The sequence below is a fragment of the Sarcophilus harrisii genome, chromosome 2 (assembly GCF_902635505.1).
Source record: "Sarcophilus harrisii chromosome 2, mSarHar1.11, whole genome shotgun sequence".
Taxonomy (NCBI): Eukaryota; Metazoa; Chordata; class Mammalia; order Dasyuromorphia; family Dasyuridae; genus Sarcophilus; species Sarcophilus harrisii.
Genome location: NC_045427.1, coordinates 153,314,992 through 153,333,766, shown reverse-complemented (window position 1 = coordinate 153,333,766; position 18,775 = coordinate 153,314,992). Strand labels below are relative to the sequence as shown.

At 38.2% G+C, this 18,775-nt stretch overlaps 1 protein-coding gene across 2 annotated transcripts in view; it reads right to left on the bottom strand.

The window, feature by feature from the left end:
• RRBP1 (ribosome binding protein 1) overlaps positions 1-18,775 on the bottom strand; it is a 118,179-nt gene that overhangs the window by 33,490 nt on the left and 65,914 nt on the right. For both annotated transcript variants that reach the window (XM_031951073.1, XM_023494879.2), the window contains exons 4-6: positions 13,174-13,296; positions 4,881-5,033; positions 3,762-3,880 (exon numbers count right to left, since the gene is read on the bottom strand). In XM_031951073.1, coding sequence (XP_031806933.1) covers positions 3,762-3,880; positions 4,881-5,033; positions 13,174-13,296 — 395 coding nt within the window. The remainder of the gene's footprint in view (positions 1-3,761; positions 3,881-4,880; positions 5,034-13,173; positions 13,297-18,775) is intronic.

Sequence of the window (18,775 nt, the reverse complement as noted above, 5' to 3'; positions counted from 1 at the left end):
AATCATAAAACTTAAAAGCTAGAAATGACCTTAAAGATTATTTCTGTTCAACTTCTGATTTTCCAGATGAGGAAACAAGCTGGGGAAGGGCAGGGGTGTAGGACTAAGAAAGGGATAAAGACAGAAAAAAATGAACTGTCCAACGTCATAAAAATAACCAATAGCAGAACTGCAATCAGAAATCAATGCTGATTCCCAAAAAGAAAACCAGACCATTTTTACAACATATAATTTCTAAGGAAAACAAAAACCAACTAGAAGACCACGAAGGAAGGGGCCTAAATTCAAATTCAATTAAAATAATAATGATCAAACTTGATCCCAGAGAAGAGTTTTGTGTTACTGAGTTTTTTTTTTTTTTTGGGGGGGGGAGGGAGGGAGGTTAGAAGGGGAGAGCAGTAGGGAAGTACCTCATTCCTTTCTTTGAAAAAGTTGTGGGTCTGAAGATGTCAAATACTACATATACTGTAAGACAAGGATGATGTATTAGTTTAGCTGAACAGTTTTTTTCTCCTTTGTTCTTTCTTACAATGGATAGCTTAGAAGGATAGTGAGGAATAAGGATATACTGAAAAATGAAGATAGTGTGAAATCAAAATTTATCAATAAAATGGAAATGAGGAAAGAAACAAATTTTATAGAAGTTGCCAGTTTCTTAAAGGAGCTTCTGTCCTGTTCATCTTTGCATACCAAAACATTCATGTTTATTAAAGATTATATTCACAATAAAAAATAAAAAATTTAAAGTTCAACCCAATAATGCACAGTTTATCAGGATAGATATCCTCAGTAGCCACTGAAAACCAAAAGAAAAAGTTAAAGAATGCTTTTAACCTAGAGAAAAATGGGGTAAGAAAAAATCTTACAACACTGCATTCTCCTACATAAAATTAAAATGAAGACACTGGCTCTCTTCCTAAGGTTTTTCCTTTCTACAGAAAATTATGAGCCTAGGGAAAAAAAACAAACCCAAATCTAATATCTGATTTTGCTCATCCATTTTACATAATAAATGAAACTTATGAGAAAGGATATAACCTGCCCATGAAAATTAGGCTAAGAATCAAGTCAGAAGAATCTAGTGCTATTCCCATTATGTCATAGGCAGATGACTGTTAAGATACTTTCAGCTCTAGTGTTCTATGATTTCTGATCACAGAATACCTTGGTACACTTTCAGAATAAACTCGAGAATCAGCCAGCTGGGATGAGAATGCCAGAGACTGAGTTGGCAGTATGGTGAAGCCTAGAGACACTTCTCAAGATAGTATTTTTTAGGTCTAGCATTGCTGGCACATGCCTGCAACTTTGCTGAAGATGGTAGTTGTTTGAGTTCAGGAGTTCTGAGCTACAAGAGGGCTAAAGACAATGTTAATCATACCGAGAGAAAGAACTGATTGTGTCCAAAGACAGATTGAAGCATACTCAGTTTGTTGTTTTTTCACTTTCTTGTTTTCGAGGGGGTTTTTCTTTGTGTTTTTTTTACAATATGACTTTCATGGAAATGTTTTGCATGACTTCACATGTGCCTTTTTAATGGAGGTTAAGGAAGAGGAGAAAGAATCAAAGCTTTAAAAGCAAAACAAATGTAAAAAAACTGTTTCACATGTAACTGGAGAAAAAAATTTTTTTAAATGTTAAAAAAAAAAAAAAGAGGAAGGCTAAAGTGAAGCAATTGTTTATACGAAGTCCAGCACCCATATATAGTAAAACAACTTCTTGGAAACCAAAAGAGGAGAAAATTGATCCAGGTCTGAAAAATATTACAGGTAAAAGCTTCCATGGCAATCAGTATTGTGGTCAGGTCCATGAGTGGTCACTGAATTTTTATCTTGGGTGAGATACGAAAACCAAGTCTCAAAAGAAAAGAAAGGGGGGAAAAATGTTTTTTAAAAGCATAAATAAAAAACATTAGATTACAAAGGAAACCACTTCTATTGAAATAGTTGTGTTTCTTTAAAGTTATATAGAGAAATTTCAAATACAAAGAAACAATAGTTTATAATATTATATAATACACAATTATACTTTATACGGGGGATGTGTGTGTATGTATGTATATATGTATGTATGCATTTTAAAAGCAAATTCATGGACCTTAGGTTAAGAACCACTGTCCCAGACAAAGGCATCTGACCCAGAGTGGGAAATTTAGAGATCATAAAGAAGTATCACAGAGGGAAATACTTTCCCCCATGCTTTGATGCATAAGCTAATAGAGAAAAAGGGGGAGGACTCAAGGCATGGGAGGAGAATAAGAGTTCCTCTATATAAATTCTCTCTTCTATTCTTCATTCAGGAAATGGCAACCATAAAGACTCAAGTCCAACAAGTAAAACATGGAAGGAGATAATGACGTACATAGTGGAACTTGAGATGGAAATAGCTTTACAAGGGCCCTTCATCACCATGAGGAACACTGCTGAGAACTAAATCCTACAGCTCACCATCTAATACAGCTATTCTCTCTAAATACAGAGGCAAATTTTGAGGGATTTCTTCCTCCCATTTTCACTTCTTCAAACATGTCAGTTTTCTACTAGTTTTGTCACATTTACCCCAATAAAGTTAAATGCTAAACTTAAACATAGATATAGTAGTGTAAGTATTATTTTCTTAATTATACAGCTTATATAGGGAGAAAAAAATAATTGTCAATTCATATTTTTTTGTGTTACAAGGCAATGACTGATATCCACAAATGAAAATGGGATCATTTGAAACTTGGGGCTAAATTCATTGTTAAGCAGCTAGCTGACTAACTCTGAGAAGTCCAGACTCTCTACAGCATTATTCATTAACTTTGAAAAGTTGCTTAATCAATTTGGAACTATGCCCCCAATTTACTAAACTGAACATACTGGTTAACTCAGTAAGTAGTATCACTGCTGGGCCTATGCCCCTAAAGAGGTCAAAGAAAGAGGGAAATATGTACAAAGATATTTAAAGCAGTTCTTTTTGTGGTGGTAAGGAACTAGAACCTAAAGGAAACAGGTCCTCATTTGGAAAATGACTAAACAAATTATGCTAGTAGTAAATGTAATGGAATACAATTGTGGTATAAAAAAAGATGAAGGGAAGAATTTTAGAAAAATCTGGGAAGATTTGCATGAGCTAATGCAAAATTTAATGAACAAAACCGCAAGAATCTGTAAAATAATAAAATTATAAAGAAAAACAACTCTGAAAGACTTAAGAACCCTGACCTACAATGACCAATCCCAATCCAAAAGCGATGATGAAACAGGCTGTTCACTTGATGACAGAGAAGTTGTGGACTTAAAGAGTTTAGAATAAGGCACATATATTTTTGAACATGGTTAATTTGTTTTATTTTACTATACATATTTGTTACAAGGGTTTTTCCTTTTTTTTTTTCCTAATGAGCAGAGGAGGAAGTAGGAGAAAGAGAAATAGATTTCATTCACTCCAAAGGAAAAGGTTAACAGGATACAAGGACTCTTAATCTTTTATCCAAAGACCCAGGGATTTCAAGGAATCTGAATTTTTATGGAGGGAGGGGGGAGAAGAATCACATCTTGATTTCCATTATTCTCTAACTGAAATTTTACATATCCTGCAATTATAAATTTTTAAAAAATTCTGTTCTGAAAAGGGGTCAGTATACTGACTTTTACCAAGCTGCCAAAGGAAACCATTACAGAAAAAAAGGTTAAGAACCTCTGGTTTAGTGTAATTACAGGATCATTCAGCAAGTTTATTTAAATTTCTATTTTTAAACAGTGACTATTGAAGCTTACTTGCTCTCAGTCTGACTGGTTGCTTGGTTCAAAGCATCCCTCAGAATTGAGTTCTCTTGCTGTAAACGAGCCAACTGTGTATTTGGTCCATTCTCCAATTGTTCCTGAAGACTTCGAATCTGAAAATGAATTTTAGAGGGTAGAAAAGCATCAATCGACAATGCCTTATGAAAGGAAGATGTAGCCCCCAAATTCATACCAAAATTTGCATTCTGCATCATAGAAACTGGGCTGCAGAATACAGCTCTCTTCTTTCCCTTGAATTAGACTTTTTAAAAAAATCTATTATTTCTCATTCCTCATTCCTTCCAAACTTCATCATTGCCCTCTCAGCCTGTTAGAAAAGAATCAGACTAGAGGCTCAGAAACATTCCCTGCTTCACTACTTCTGTAGTTACACAGTTTGAAATTTGTATTATGAGATATAACAAGTTAAGTTACCACAAACCAATAAAACCTTTTATCACTCAAGAAGAAGACAAAGTTTCCCTTTCCTTCTCCTGACCCATTATCACCTTGCAAGAAATCAAGCTGAAAGAAAACATCTGTAGCCCAATGGTGAAAAACCAGTTGGAAGTCATGAAATATAACAAATACGATTTTTTTGCCCTTCCTTCTCAGCTTGTGTTCTAAAACAAACAGCTTTAACAACTCCTAATTTGAGAGACACTCTTGAATCTTTCTCCATAAAGATCTTAATGTTTTCCATTTTTCAAAGCACTTACATATCCATTACCTCAGAAGATTCTCTCCATAATGCTATGTGGGGTAGGTACAGCAGGATTAATATCCCCATTTCTGAAAGGAAGGAACTAGCTCAGATTTATACATATAGCAAGTCAGTGAAAGGGCTAAGATGAGAGCCTGAATCTGTGATACTTTGCACTTTTTGTTAATGTCCAAGGTGACAGTCCACCTACTTCCTCAAGAAGCCCCACTTTACCTGTTCTCCCTTCTTGGTTTATATGGAATATTCCTAAAATGAATGCAGTCATTCAAGTAATGCCCCACTCCCTTCTTCCTCCCTCCCTCATGCTTCTGCCTTTCTGGTCCTACTCTAAACCAAAAGTCTTCATGCTCCCCCTGGGCCCAACCCTCTTTACCCTACAAATGCCTCACCTTCCCCTGTAGCTGTTGCACTTCATTCACGTGGTCCCGGTAACTAGCTTTCATACGGGCTTGTACAGCCACAATCTCTTGCTCCCTGGCCAAGAGTTGTTTTTTCACGTTGGCTTCCCCAGCAGCTGCCTTTGACTTCTCAGATGCAAGCTCCTAGAAAAAGCAGGGAGAGAGAGAGGAAAGAATACTATTTTAGTTCCTGTTAGAGGTGGAAGAAGCTAATCAGATGGGACCTGATAGCATCCCCAACAGATGACATAAGGGAGGGCAACATCCCAGAGGCTGGGAGGTCATGTCAGTCCAGACTTTCTTTAGAGTCCTCATATGTGCTAAGTTCTACGATATAACCAAGTTTGCTCTGAGGCCCTAATATGGAATTCTGGAGAAAGCAGAAATGGCAGGGTAATTTTTGCATGTACAAGGGGGTAATCCCCATCTAGAAAGCATATTGCATTACCTGGCAATAGTAAAGAACAAAACGCAAGGATGGGTATGTCCATGTGTAAGCTGCATCAAATTATTCTCATGTACAGCAGGCTGAGATAAACAAGAAGATATTTAAAATGTCTGCCCCTCTGCAAAAATCCCAAGGCTTGAGCTACTCAAACTTCTCCTTAAATTGTCACCATTAAGTGGAATACAATGAGCTTTAATTGGAGTAAAGAGAACAGACAGATCCCTTATTCTCACACACAGGAAGATGAAGAATCAGGAATCAAGAAGAGCAACAGGAGTGCTAGCTCCTATATTGGCTCTCCTGGATTAAGTCTAGGGTTATGAATTCCTTCTTACTCAAACCTTCACTTCCCAACCATGGGGATTCTTCTATGACTTTTTTCTTCTATGACTTCTCTCATCTCTTTATAGCTCAATCTAGATCTAGATGCCCCTGAACCAAAGTCAAGAAATCTTAAAACCTTTTCCATTCCTTTACACAATTGTGTAATAATTGCACAATTTACAGACCAAGGGACTAAAGCTTTCTCCTAGAAAGAGAGAAGGAAGATCATCACTCTGTAATGGGGAAACTCAGAAGGAAAATAAGTTGGCCACTGGATATCACTGCTGTTCTACTATGGGGAGCCGGCACTAATCTACAGCCACATAAGGCCACATTCCTAACCTTGAATAGGAATCTCCTAATCACATCATACCAAAGACTTTCTGAATAGGAATCTCCAAATCACATCCTACATGACCAAGCACTGCCCTAATTTTGAATAGCAGATATCTAGGCATCCCCTAATCACATCAAAGAGCTTCCTACAACTGGAGATACCTGAGCAGCTCAACCTTGGGAGGGATACCAATCCTTTGTCTAGGACCCCCACTCTGTACTGTGTTTGCACAACCCTGCTTCCTTTCCTATTGCTATATATATCTGTACTATTGCACCCATTAAAATGAGGCTTGATCAGATGGATTTGTCTTGCCTCCCATTTTGCGAGTCCCCTCTCTCTTGCCCTTATCTCTTTTCTTCCAGGGTCCACACACTCTGCCTCGTGGGCTGAGGCATTCTACGTGGGGAAAGTCAAGGACAGAATGGGCTTCACATTATGAAATAAGTAAAAACGGCTTTCCCTGTTGATGCTCTGAGCATTGATGTCCTTCCCTATTCACTGATCTCTCAATCCCTATATCCAAGGAAGGTTAAAAGATTTTCTGAAGCTGGCCAGAAGTTTGCCAAGTCAAGACTAAGAATCCATTTCTCAAAATTTTAAATAGGTAAGTGAGGGAGAAAGTAGCATTCCCAGCTAGGTACATCATGGGAAACAAACACTGCTCTTCTCTCCCCCCCCCCCCCCCCCCCCCCCCCCCCCCAACCCAAATTCAAAAACACGAAGTACTCTTACTGAATTGTGAGGAATAGGGGTTACCCAATATTTACCTCAAAAATCTAACCAGTTTACATTTGATGTTCTCCCTAGTCTCATATCCAAGCAAGAAGAAAAATAATAACTCCTCCTTCTCCTGAAATAACAATTCTTTATGTGTAAGGAACAGGAAAAGGAAGTCTACTTTGACAAGGCTTTCCCTCTTCCCAGATAGGAAATGGAAAAATCATAATCCCAGAACCCCTGGAATCACCCTTTCAATTCATGTTCCTAGGCCCCAGGGAGCTGAACATAGATTAGGGTAAACCAATATTTCACTACAGAATGTCTTACATGGGTTTCTTTTATGTAAATATATTGGTAATTTAATTCCCCTTAATTCTTTGAAAGGAAATACCCCCAATCTTGCCATCCAGATCCCTTAGGTCTTTAAAGTGGAGTTTCACAAACCCTCTACAACCCACCCATATATGTTCTGCCACACTCTTTTCTACTTTTAATTTCTAAAGCCCATGGCTAATACAAGAGTGCTCCAGGAAAATCTCCAACAAGCCACAAAGAACTACCAGATAGCTCAGCAGCCCACACGTGTGACAGATATTCTGAATCTTACCAGCTACTTTCCTCTAGAGCATGTATCTCCCCCCCCCCCCCAAACTAATAGTATATATTTTGCATTGACCAAACCATGATTCTTCTTGGGATTTAATAGTGCATCTATCCTAAAACCAGCAGGAGCCAGACAATACTCTTTACCTTTAAAGATGTTCCAGATCTAAGAAAAGTCAGATTGATTTGAATTCATTTACTTAGCCTTAATCTTGAGTAATTGTTGAATCCTCTGCCATGCAATTTAAATGTCTTTTCTTAAACCTTTATAACCCAAAGTTCATTGCCAATAGTGTCAGGACTTCTGCTCCAAGTCTAGTTTTTTTTAATGTCTCATTCAAAGAGAGAAATGGATATTAACTACCATTTATCAAACCTGAAAACAAAAATTTTGGTCTGGTTCTAAGGTATATCTAGGAGAATTTTTCAGGGCAACAGTCTTAATGGATAGGATCAATATGCAAGAGCAGTGAATCTGCAGTCAGATGAACCCAGCGCCAAGCTGGTTCAGTCTTTTGCAACTTCAGACCAGAGTTTGACCTTCTGTAATCCCTTTAAGTCAGAGAGTAACTGGCACCTATGCTTATCACAAAAGGGTTTCTGATCTGGAGATTTCAGAAATGGCAGAGGACCAGCAACAGAAGGTCGGCTCTGACTTCAGAAGGAAACTCCTCCTCCTCCTGTTCATCAGGGAGATGACAGAAAGGACTATACAAGGGACAAAAGGGTTCCTTGACAAAACAGAACAAAATACCCAAAGACCAAAAACAAACAAGAAAAATCCATTTTGCACAGCTACATATCCAATGCCTGGTTTAGGAAGCTCAGATTCTCTAATTTAAAAGTAGATATTCTTAGAGGCCCTAGTGTTGAAGGTATGGCTCTCAATCCCAATGCCTGGAGAAAAGAAGCCTATTTCCCTGGCATTAGGAGTAGTGCCTGTCTGACTGGCTATTTCTGTCCCTTTTCATCTTGCTCTCTTTCTGTCTCTCTTCTCCCTCTCACCAGATTCAAAAATGAGGTTTTAGGAACTTCCAAGCATCCAAGCCTGCTGATTTCCAATATAGACTTGGTATAAGAAGAATCTTTTTTAACTCAAAGCTTTTGGTTTAAATTTATCTGATTTTATTTTTTCCATAAGTAAACAAGAGAACAGGGAACAAAGGCAGGCTTTGGCAGACAATTCTCTGCATCAGTCTATTATCTTCCCTGTTGCACAACTAAGTGAAAAGATGATAGAAGATTCCTAGATTTGTTGTCTATTGAATCCAAAAAATGAAATTGATTCAAATAGAGTAAGATTGTTCAAGCTCTCTTCCACTAAGGCCTTTCGTGTGTGTGTGTGTGTGTGTGTGTGTATTTTAATTCCTCTATAGAGGGAAAGAAAGAGGGGTGGGGGAAGGGAAGAACAGAGGGAGAGAGCAGGCAAAACTTTGTTAAACGATCCTGACTACTGTCAAATACAGCATAGAGCAGGGAAGTATATGTTAGAGAAAAACTGCAGACAGTCCTACCTATTCAAAAGAAAAAGAAATCCTCAGACATGGTGAAGTCCTCAAGACAACTCTCTGCAAGTCAGTTAACAAACCCTAACAGGGAAAGCCCTTTTTTGCTATGAAAAGTAAGAATTATAGAAGTCTTAAGATCACAAAGTAAGAACAGAATTATATCGCCAAGATCATCTTACATAGCCTAAGCACCCCATTTTGTAGATGTTGAAATGAAGGCCAAGAAAGGTTAAATAACCAGTCTCAGATAACATAAGTAAAAAGTGATAGAGCCAGATTTAAATTCAAGTCCTTGTTTTCTAAATCTGGCAGCTTTCTTAAACATGACAGGATCATGGAAAGAAATATCGTAAGACAAAATTTAAGTACTTATTGTAAACTGAATTATTTCTCTTCCTAATCAGTTCTCCCTATGAAAAAAGAAACTGTAACCTCATAGCTGAGCATTCTACCTTTTTACATAAACTATAGCAACAGAGTGACCAGATGAAACATTTGTATTTTTCAATGGAAGCACTGGGATAATCAGGAATGAAACATAAAGAAGTACTAGTTGGATTTTTGGCCAAAATATGGGCTATATTCTCCTTAGGAATACTATCTTTTAAAATCTAAAAAAAAGGAAAAAGCAAACCAAAAAACAAAATGACAACAATCTCCTTCTACCTCCCACTTCCAAACAAAAAATAATCTTCTAGCAAATTCATGGGACTCTACTAGATCACTGAGACACTAATTCCCTATTTCATTAAGGCCAGTACCAATCACTACTAATTGATGCAACATTACTGTAACCTACAGAAAGAACAGCAAGTATTCTAGGACTGGTAAAAAATGTTTATAGAGTTTTCAATTGATCAAAGATTTAAAGATGGAAAGAATACTGAAGGTCAGTGACCTTCTAGAACCAAACCATCTAGTCCAATCTACACCTGAACAAGAATCCTCTTTATGCTACCTCCAAGAAGTGACCCATGTACTTTCTTCCTTGCAGACGCATGGTGAAAGAGTGCTTGTCATCTCCTGAGATGGCTGACAGCCCTTTGGGATACTTATTGTTAAGAACTCAGGACTGCCCTGGAACAAGTTTAATGACTCTTCCATTTGAAATCCTTCAAATATTTGAAGCCAATTCAATTCATATGTTCATATGTCCTCTATCCCCCCCCCCCCCCCCCCAAAATCATCTCTTCTCTAGGCTAAACCTCACTATTTCCTTCAAATTCTTAATCAAAATGATCCTTTCATCATCCTTATTTCCAATGGGAAAAAAAGTACCAAAAAGCTAGATAAACACTTACTACATGCATGTCAAGCATTATGCACTGGAGGCACAAATAGAAAAGACTATCATAGATCCCAGTCTCAAGCAGTTCATAATTTAATCTAATCTGGAAATGACAAGTAAGAGGCGAACTGCAGGGCAGATGAGGAGACAAGTCATTAAGGGGTTCAGAGGGCCAGAGGTCCTCAACTTATACAAGTAGGTCAGATAATTGAGCCCAGGGACTTCAGGAGATAAAGAGAGGGCCTTAGAAGGCAATGGCAGAATAAGGCTGGGAGTCTCCATCTCTTCAGAAGGAATAAAGCTGTGTGTGTGGCAATCAAAACAGCCCAGGCAAAAAGGGAAACCTAACCCCAGTGGTGGTAGGTGTCCCTACCACTCGTTGCTTGAAGCTGGAGGAGAGGGAGAAAAAGGGTTCTGAGAATAGCCAGCAATTGACCAGAGGAGGATCATCTCATTTCCTTAGCTCTGGATTCTATGACTCTCAATACAATCTTAATTTATGGTCAGGTCTTTTCAAATCACACAACTAGCTTAAGGAACTTGTAATTCATTATGATCCCTAATCTTTTTTTTTTTTTTTTTAAATACTTATCAAGTTGGCTTTTTTAAAACTTGTCAAATCACATAATATATGACTTCATATTTATCCCTATTAAATTTCATGTTGTTAGGTTACTTCATTCTAGCCAATCAAGACCTTTTTATTTTTTTTTAATCAAGACCTTTTAAGATCCTAATTGTGCTCCTCTTGATTCTGCCATCTGCAAATTTGATAAACATCCTTGTTTTCCCAATTGTGTCTCGTACATAGCTGAATAAATATTTTCTGAATGAACAAATGTTCTGTACAAGTGACGTGTTATCTGTTCATTATCTGTATTTATCTTGCATTTTATTCCTTTTATGTATATTTTTCTCCATGACTTTTATGGAGAAATGCTGTCTGTCTCAGTTTGTTTGCCTACCAAAAGGGTTAAAATAACTTACATCTCTATAAGTTCTACTGAAGTCCTTCTCTGAAGCTTGTAATACTGGAACTTCCTCATTTTAAAGCTAAAAAAATGAGGCCAAGAAAAATTAAGTGAATTGCTTATGCTTACCAGGTAACAAATGATACAGCTAGGATGTTAAGTCAGGTTCACAGGATTTAGCCCTGTGCCTGGTACATACTAGGTGCTTTGAAATGTTTACTGACTTGAATTGAACTGAATTATAAACACAATTTATCTGTCAAAGGTCTCCATTACCCTAAGTGTCAATGTTTCCTCGCTTCTTCTAACACTAGAGACAAAGCCCTGCCCTCAATTACTCATATTCCTCAGGGCTGAAGCTTTTTAAAAATGATACTTTTAAAATGTGGCATATGAGGACATACCTCTAAGAAAGTTGAGGCAAACTGTAAAATATTAATATAATGGAATATTATAACACCAGAAAGGGTGAAAAATGTGGGGGGTGAAGAGAGGAAATTACAAAGAAAAAGGCAAAGACTTTTATAAAGTGATGTAGAGTGAAGAAAGAAAATACATCAACTAGGTTTAAATTAAAAAGAAAAAACAAAAAACATTACACCAACACAACTTTATGACTAAGATACCCACATGAAGGGGACAAAGCAAATAAAATGCTTTTTGTACAAGCGTTGTGTAAATTTATAATACAACAATGACAGTAATTTTCCATTCAAAGCTTTATTTGTGATTTTATTTTTCATTTTGTTCATTTGATGGTTGGCATTTGCTACAAGTGCTGTAAAGTTTATATTTTTAAAGAGAAATATAAGGTCCCTCTCAAAGGTCCAACCTTTAACATCACAAACAGGTAACCTTCCAAAGAGTCCTCTTGATTCCCACCCACCTATACTTAATTTCCCCTACAGCAATCATACAAATTGGTAATGGAACTGATATAAGCTTGACTCATTTTATATTTCCTATGACAGGAAAGAGAGAGATAAGGAGAAAGCATTCCTCCGAGAAGCCATCTTAGACATTTTGATTTCTGCATCAGCTTAGACATAATGGCACTAACATCTCTGCTCTAAGTACCTAAACAGACTGACATGAGACAATGCCCAAATATGCCTACGATAACATATTCTAACTGAAGAATCAACAAACACTTAATACTATATGCAGATGTGCCTTATGAATTAATAGTTGGCTAGAGGAAGAAGAAATACAGAACTCAGTTTTGACTATAATTCACAGGGTACAAAATTAGACTAGTCTCACCCACTCCAGTTTCCTGACATCCTCCTGGTAGAGAGGTGCTAGTTAGCAAGATGGGAGATGATGTCTAGACTTCTCACTTCACTAGTACAGGGAATTCCTGAGTGAGGAAACCCTCTACCAATGCAAGTTGGTACCATTTCTGCAACTTATAATTTTAGAAAAGTTGCTTAGAGAAATTAAGCAATTTTCCTAGTTTAAAGGTCAGTAGTCTATCCCCTACAATAAAAAGCCTCATAAGCAAAGAACTAAAAGGAACAAGTAGGAGAAGAGAAGGGAGGGAGGAAGGAAGGAAAAGGAGAACCAAAAAATAACTAAAATTAAGGTAATTGGCTCCATCAAGTATTTATCATTACAAAAGGTAAGTAGCCTAAGCTTGACATACCTAAGAAAATGAAATAGGAAACCAAAGTCTTCATCCTATTATGGGTTTCCTCCAAGGTCCTCGGAGAGATGGACATTAAACCTAGAGACCCAGTCTGCTGGGCTAACCCTAACTTAATGAGAGGAATATGAAGTATTGATGACAGGTTAGGTATTTCTCAATGGATCTGGGGTCTCCTCCACGTAAGCACTCCCTCCAGTGATAAAGTCTACAACCCACCCATGCCAAGCTCTCCCATCAAGCTGCCAGAGAGCTGGCACTCCCAGGGACATCTAAGGGCTCTAATCTGGGTCTCTTTACAGTCACCAATGAAGGACATGGGCTGCCAGCAGTTTCCTGATTCTTTGAGTCACATTATGGCTCTTTTCATTTCATCTTACTAATAAACAGGATAGAAGAAGGAATATGTCTATATATAGACTACATGGGATTTTTACCTTATTAAGTTCTCTCAGTCTGTTTTTGGCAGCAGCAGCATCCTGTTGTTCGGTAGCCAGTAGCTTTTCCTTCTCTTCTAGCTGTCGCTTCAAAACTGCTACCGGATCGCCTTTTTGAGTAGCCTACAAATGCATCAACAAATTCAAATTAGTAACTAAGAAATGCCTGGTAGCTGCATATTCTATGAGTTTCCCAGATACAACAGTAGGAGGCACAATAGTCCTATGAGGAATGAGACTCCCAAAGAAAACAGGTTTCAAAGGGCAACCCAAATAGCTTATGGGTTTGTAGGCTTTAGGGTTTATTAAAAATCAAGTTGCCAGACATTATCTCATGTCTTCCCCTCAATAACCCTGAGAGGTAAGTGCTACAGGTATCCCATTTTATAGATGGGGAAACAAAGGCTTAGGGTCAAACAGCTTGGAGTCACCAAAGGTGAGCCTACCTGACACCATATTTGGTCATCTCTCCACTACCTTTAACTGGCTCAGAATTATGGAGTGGAGGGCATCACAAGAGATCAACTGGTTCAATTCTCTGCCTACAGGTCATGTGTAAAAACAATACTTTCCAAGCAAACAACTCCTTTGTCTTATCGAGAACCAAGAACATTATTGTTAATAATACTAGTAGATATGTTAATTATTTCCAAAAAGCTTGGGCAACTTTCTCTGCATTATGGCTATTTAATCAAGTGATATTTATAAATAATATGTCCCATGAACGACAGTGGCAGGAAGGATGGACCCTAGAGGGCAGAGGGAAGCAGAAAGATCTCTAAGGCCACTGAACCAGTTCAGAAGATCAGGAAAAAAAAGGTTTGGTTCAGGTGGTAGCAGCTGAAATAGAGCACAAGTGACAGATGAGAGGAAGAGGTAGAATAAACATAACTGGGTAGGATAGTAAGGAAGAAGGTTAAACAAAGAAAGCCAGGTAAAAATGGTGGTGCCCCTGACATGAATGAGGAAGTCAGAAGGATGAGGTGGTGAGATAATCCCATTTAATTGCTGCTGAGTCTTGTGTATTCAACAACTAGCAAAGTGAATGAAGAAGCCATCTCTTTTTTTTGCTCCCTGAGAACTATCATCACTTACCTGTATCATAACAGCTTCCTAACTGCCCTCTCTGATCCATCTGTCTCTCCCCTTTCCAATCTATCTCCAAAGAGCTGCCAAACCTATAGTTCTAACGCACTGGTCTGACCACATTACTACTATCTACCAGAAGTTTCAATGGGTCCCTAGTGCCCCTAGAATGACCTAGCCTATGTTTCCTGCCTGGTTTCACATGACCTTCCCCTTTCCTGCCACACTCTATATCTAGTCAAACTAGCCCACTTATGATTCATCATACATGACACCTCATCTCCCCTCGCTGCCTGGAATGCTCACTCTCCTCACCTGGCTTCTGGTCCAGGTTTAGCTCACTTGTCACAATGCTCTTTCCAAAAATGTTACCGCTTTATATATATACACACACATACACACACACACACACACCTCTCTCTCACTTTGTATTTACCTATGTGTGTGTACAGTTCTTTCCCTCAGTAATAAGTAAACTCCTTGAGGGTAGGGACAGTCTCATATTTTCTCAGCAAATAGGACAGCATTTGGCACATTCTAAATGCTAAATAAAGCCTATTTGAATTGAACTGAATGTTCAACTGGTCAATGGGGTCTAGAACTCAGAAGAGAAGTATTTATTTGATATATGAAAGTCATCTGCTCAGGTACATTTAGCAAAACACTTAATGTATGCTTGGCACTATGCTAAACATTGAGGATATAAAATCAAAGAAAAATATAGTTCCTGCCTTAAAGGAGCCTACAATTCAATAGGGGAAGACCATATACAAAAAAGAGCTGGAAAGAATTGGGGAGGAAGGAAGGAGAGAGAGAGAAGGAAGAGAAAGGTGGGGTAAATATCTGGCACAGAAGCATGTTGTTAAAGTCTGCAGAGACAGAGAGATAGTCTGGAGGGAAACAAAGGCCTGGACCCCTGTAAAAAATAGAGGAACTCACAATGGGAGAAGGGGGTCAGCATAGCAAAAGGGTGTTTTCAGAGTGAGAGGGCCTCAGGGAATGATGAATGTTCCATAAAAAGACTACAGAAGAAGGGGGCAACCTAATACTAGTGGCATATAAATAAGGAGTGAATAGCTGTGAGAAATTTGGGGGTAAATGAGGTTGCCAACAGAGAAATTACTATAGAAAAAAAAAAAAGAGGGCCACAGATAGACCTCAGGAAAACACCCACATTAAAATTAAAGAAACGGTCCAATGGAGGAGAAAGGTAGGTAAGAGAATTGTCCAATAAAGATATTTGGATTAGTGACTCAGTCATTGGTGATATTTGAAAACAGTTTCAGTAAAGTGGAAATGAAGGAGAATCTTCTGAAACTGCTTTCCCCTGTGGCTAACAGGTAATATAAGCATTACCACTCTCTTCACTTTACAGATGAAGATCAAAAAGGACAAATGATAGGCTGAGCATCAGGGGGCAAACCTGTGGCCCCTCACTTTGAGGTTATTGCTCTTCTCACCAAACCACATTGCTTCAAAGAGAAAAAAAAAAAAAAAGTACAGTTTTTGTGTAAGATATTCACATACAAAAAAGAGGAAATCATATGAAGTATTTGGCCAAGCTGAGAATCACACCAGAAAAACAAGTAGCTTTGTGATGGGAAACACAGCCTTATCAGTGGCCATGTCTATACTGCCTGCTCATGCCCCCCTCCCCTCCCCCCCATCTCATCAGCTGGCCACATTTTGTGTATTCTGCCTCCACAGAGGCATACACACAGCCAGATCTTAATTTGGACCCTCATCAAAGCTTTCCTTTGAAAGCTACAGGAGCTTCCTAAATCGCGTCTCTTTCCTAATCTATTGTCCAGTTACCAAACAAGATATTCCAAAAGCACAGGTGTCATCATGTCACTGCCTTGCTCAAGAAGCTTCATCAGTTCCCTCTTGCCTTTAGGATAAAATCCAAGCTCTTCTTTTAGAGGCTTTAACCATCTGGCTACCTGACCTTTCTTTCCTATATGCATTCAGGACTTCCTTTCATGGAGTCTACATTCTTCCAGTATTGCTCTGCCATCTCCATGCCTTAGCATCAACTGTCTTTCCTTCCTGACCCTCTAGCTTCTTTCAAGCAACAATCCCTATCAGAGGCCTTCCCTGATAGGTCCCACCATTCCTTGCCATAATAATTCTCCCCAACCATCAAATTATTTTATATTTTTAAAAATATTTATTCTATAGTCACTTAGGGTACAGGTAATGTTCCTTAATCCATTCTACCCAAGAGAATGTAAATTCTTTCAGGGGAGACAGTTTCATTTTTTGTCTCTCTCTTCCCAAGTCCCAAAAACATGGAGTCTGGCATATAGTAAATGCTTCTGAACTGAACTAAATTGTTAAGAAGTCTGAGGGTTCACAGGCAGAAGACGAGTCTCTCCTAACTACCACAAAGTATGGAGTCTGCTGCATCCCCAAATCTATTGAGAGGATAGCAGCCAGGCCCTTAGAGTTCTTGGCTTTGGTCTTAATGTATCTATGAAGATACCATACACACAATTATCTTCATTCCCCCAAATAACTGATCAATTCTGAATTAGAAAGAAAACTTAATGAGAATTTTCAGACTATAAACTATACTTAGCTCAATAAGGAATATAACAAGCTAATCGAAATTGAACTACTAAGTATCTAGAACAACAGAAGAATCATTTTCAATAACGTACAAATCAACTACTGTAAAATGAATAATAATAATAACATTACCTACCTCACAGAGTTGTTGTGAGGCTTGAATGAGTTAAAATATGTGAAGTACTATGCAAACTTAAAATGCTTATTATTAATAGTGTTTATTAAAAGCTTATTATTAATAACTTCTGAATAAGAAAAGTAGGATACTCAACAATAATCCTAAACATTTAAAACAAACAATTTTTCCTAAAAAAAGGATGACACCATATTACCTCTCCTAGGCTCAGTTGGGCAAATCTGGACTTCATCCCTGTGGACTTTCCTAGCAGAGAGAAAGGATGAGAAAGAAGTGGGAGGAGAGGAGAGGGGCTGCAGAGCCAGGCTGCTGCTACTCAGCTCAGCTCGATGTCACAGCAGATCTAGGGCAGCAGGCAAAGTTAAGAGGGATGGAGACCTAGGCTTTTCCCAGACACCAAAAAAGTAAAGGAACAAAAGCAAAAGCAGAGCAGCCAGACCCCTTGCTCCCTCCACTGCTGGACAGCAAGAGATGGACATTCAGCCAAGTCTAAAGCAACAATTCCACAAGTCCCACCTACAAGTTCTGGTCAAATTACATCACATGCTCAGTCACGTGTCCCCTTCTCAGCTCCACCTCCTGGGAAGTGAGATGATGTCTATGCTAGAAGCTGCTAAGGGAAACAGTTTGAAAGGAGGTCTAGTTTCAGCCATGAAATGAATAAAGATTCATCTTCAGGATTGGTGTTCAAAGTCCTGCCCTGGGCCAAGGATATGCAGCTACCTCCCGTGGTGTTTGAAATCATCTCTACTGCTCAAAACCAGGACAGGGAGGAAAGAGGAAAGAAGGGAGAAGGGAACAGGTATTCATTAAGCACTTTCTAAGTTTCAGGAACCATGATAAACACTTTCCAAATAAATATTAACTCATTTGATAAAGAAGTAGAGAGTCTTCCAGAGTCTTCTTACCCATTTTAGATAGCTAGAAGCTATCAGCTGTTAATTATAATAATGGGAAAGAGTGTGGAGAAAACACCTAATATGATGTCAATTTATTAATGATAATATTTCCAAAGAAAGGAGAAAACTTCTAACACTTCAGGACTACATTTCTAGAACTAGAAAAGATCTCATTCTAATCAAAAACCCTCATTTTACAGGATAAGGAAGTTAAGGCTCAGGGAAGTTAATAACTTGCCTTTCTTTCCAGTTCATTATACCTTACCTCCCTTTCACCATCTTCTCTGGTGCAGTCATATGGTATTTTTGCTGCTCCTTAGACACAACACTGTTTCTTAATGGTTGCCCATGGCTGGAACATATCCCCTCACGTTTCCTTCATGACTCGGCTCAAACACCACCTGTCTGCTTGAGGCCTTCCTGGTCCCTGTCTAGAACAGCTACTAATTCCTTTTCCTACAAATTGCCTTGAACATACTTTACATGTTTTAGAAATAATCAAACTATAGAGAGCTGGGTCTCTATAAATGGGGAAAACTTGCATACAATTGTGCTGTGTGACCCTGGGCAATCATTTGACTTCTCTGGGCCTCAGTTTTCTCACCTGAAAAATGGAGATGACAATAGCACTTAATTCACAGATTACTAACCATGTGTAAAGTGCTTTGCAATCCTTAAATCACTATATAAATGTTAGCTACTGTGATTATTATTTATTAAGTATAAAAATCAAAAAGTATCAAAAATTCTATGTACATTTAATATGTTTGTGTTGTTTTCTTTCATAGGCTACAAAATCCTTGAAAACAGAGTTTGTTTCTCTTTTTTCCCCTTTTATAACGAGAGTCTCATACTTAGTAGTGCTTAATAAATGCTTATTGGATGACTAAGTGATAATGGTCCTTGGTCA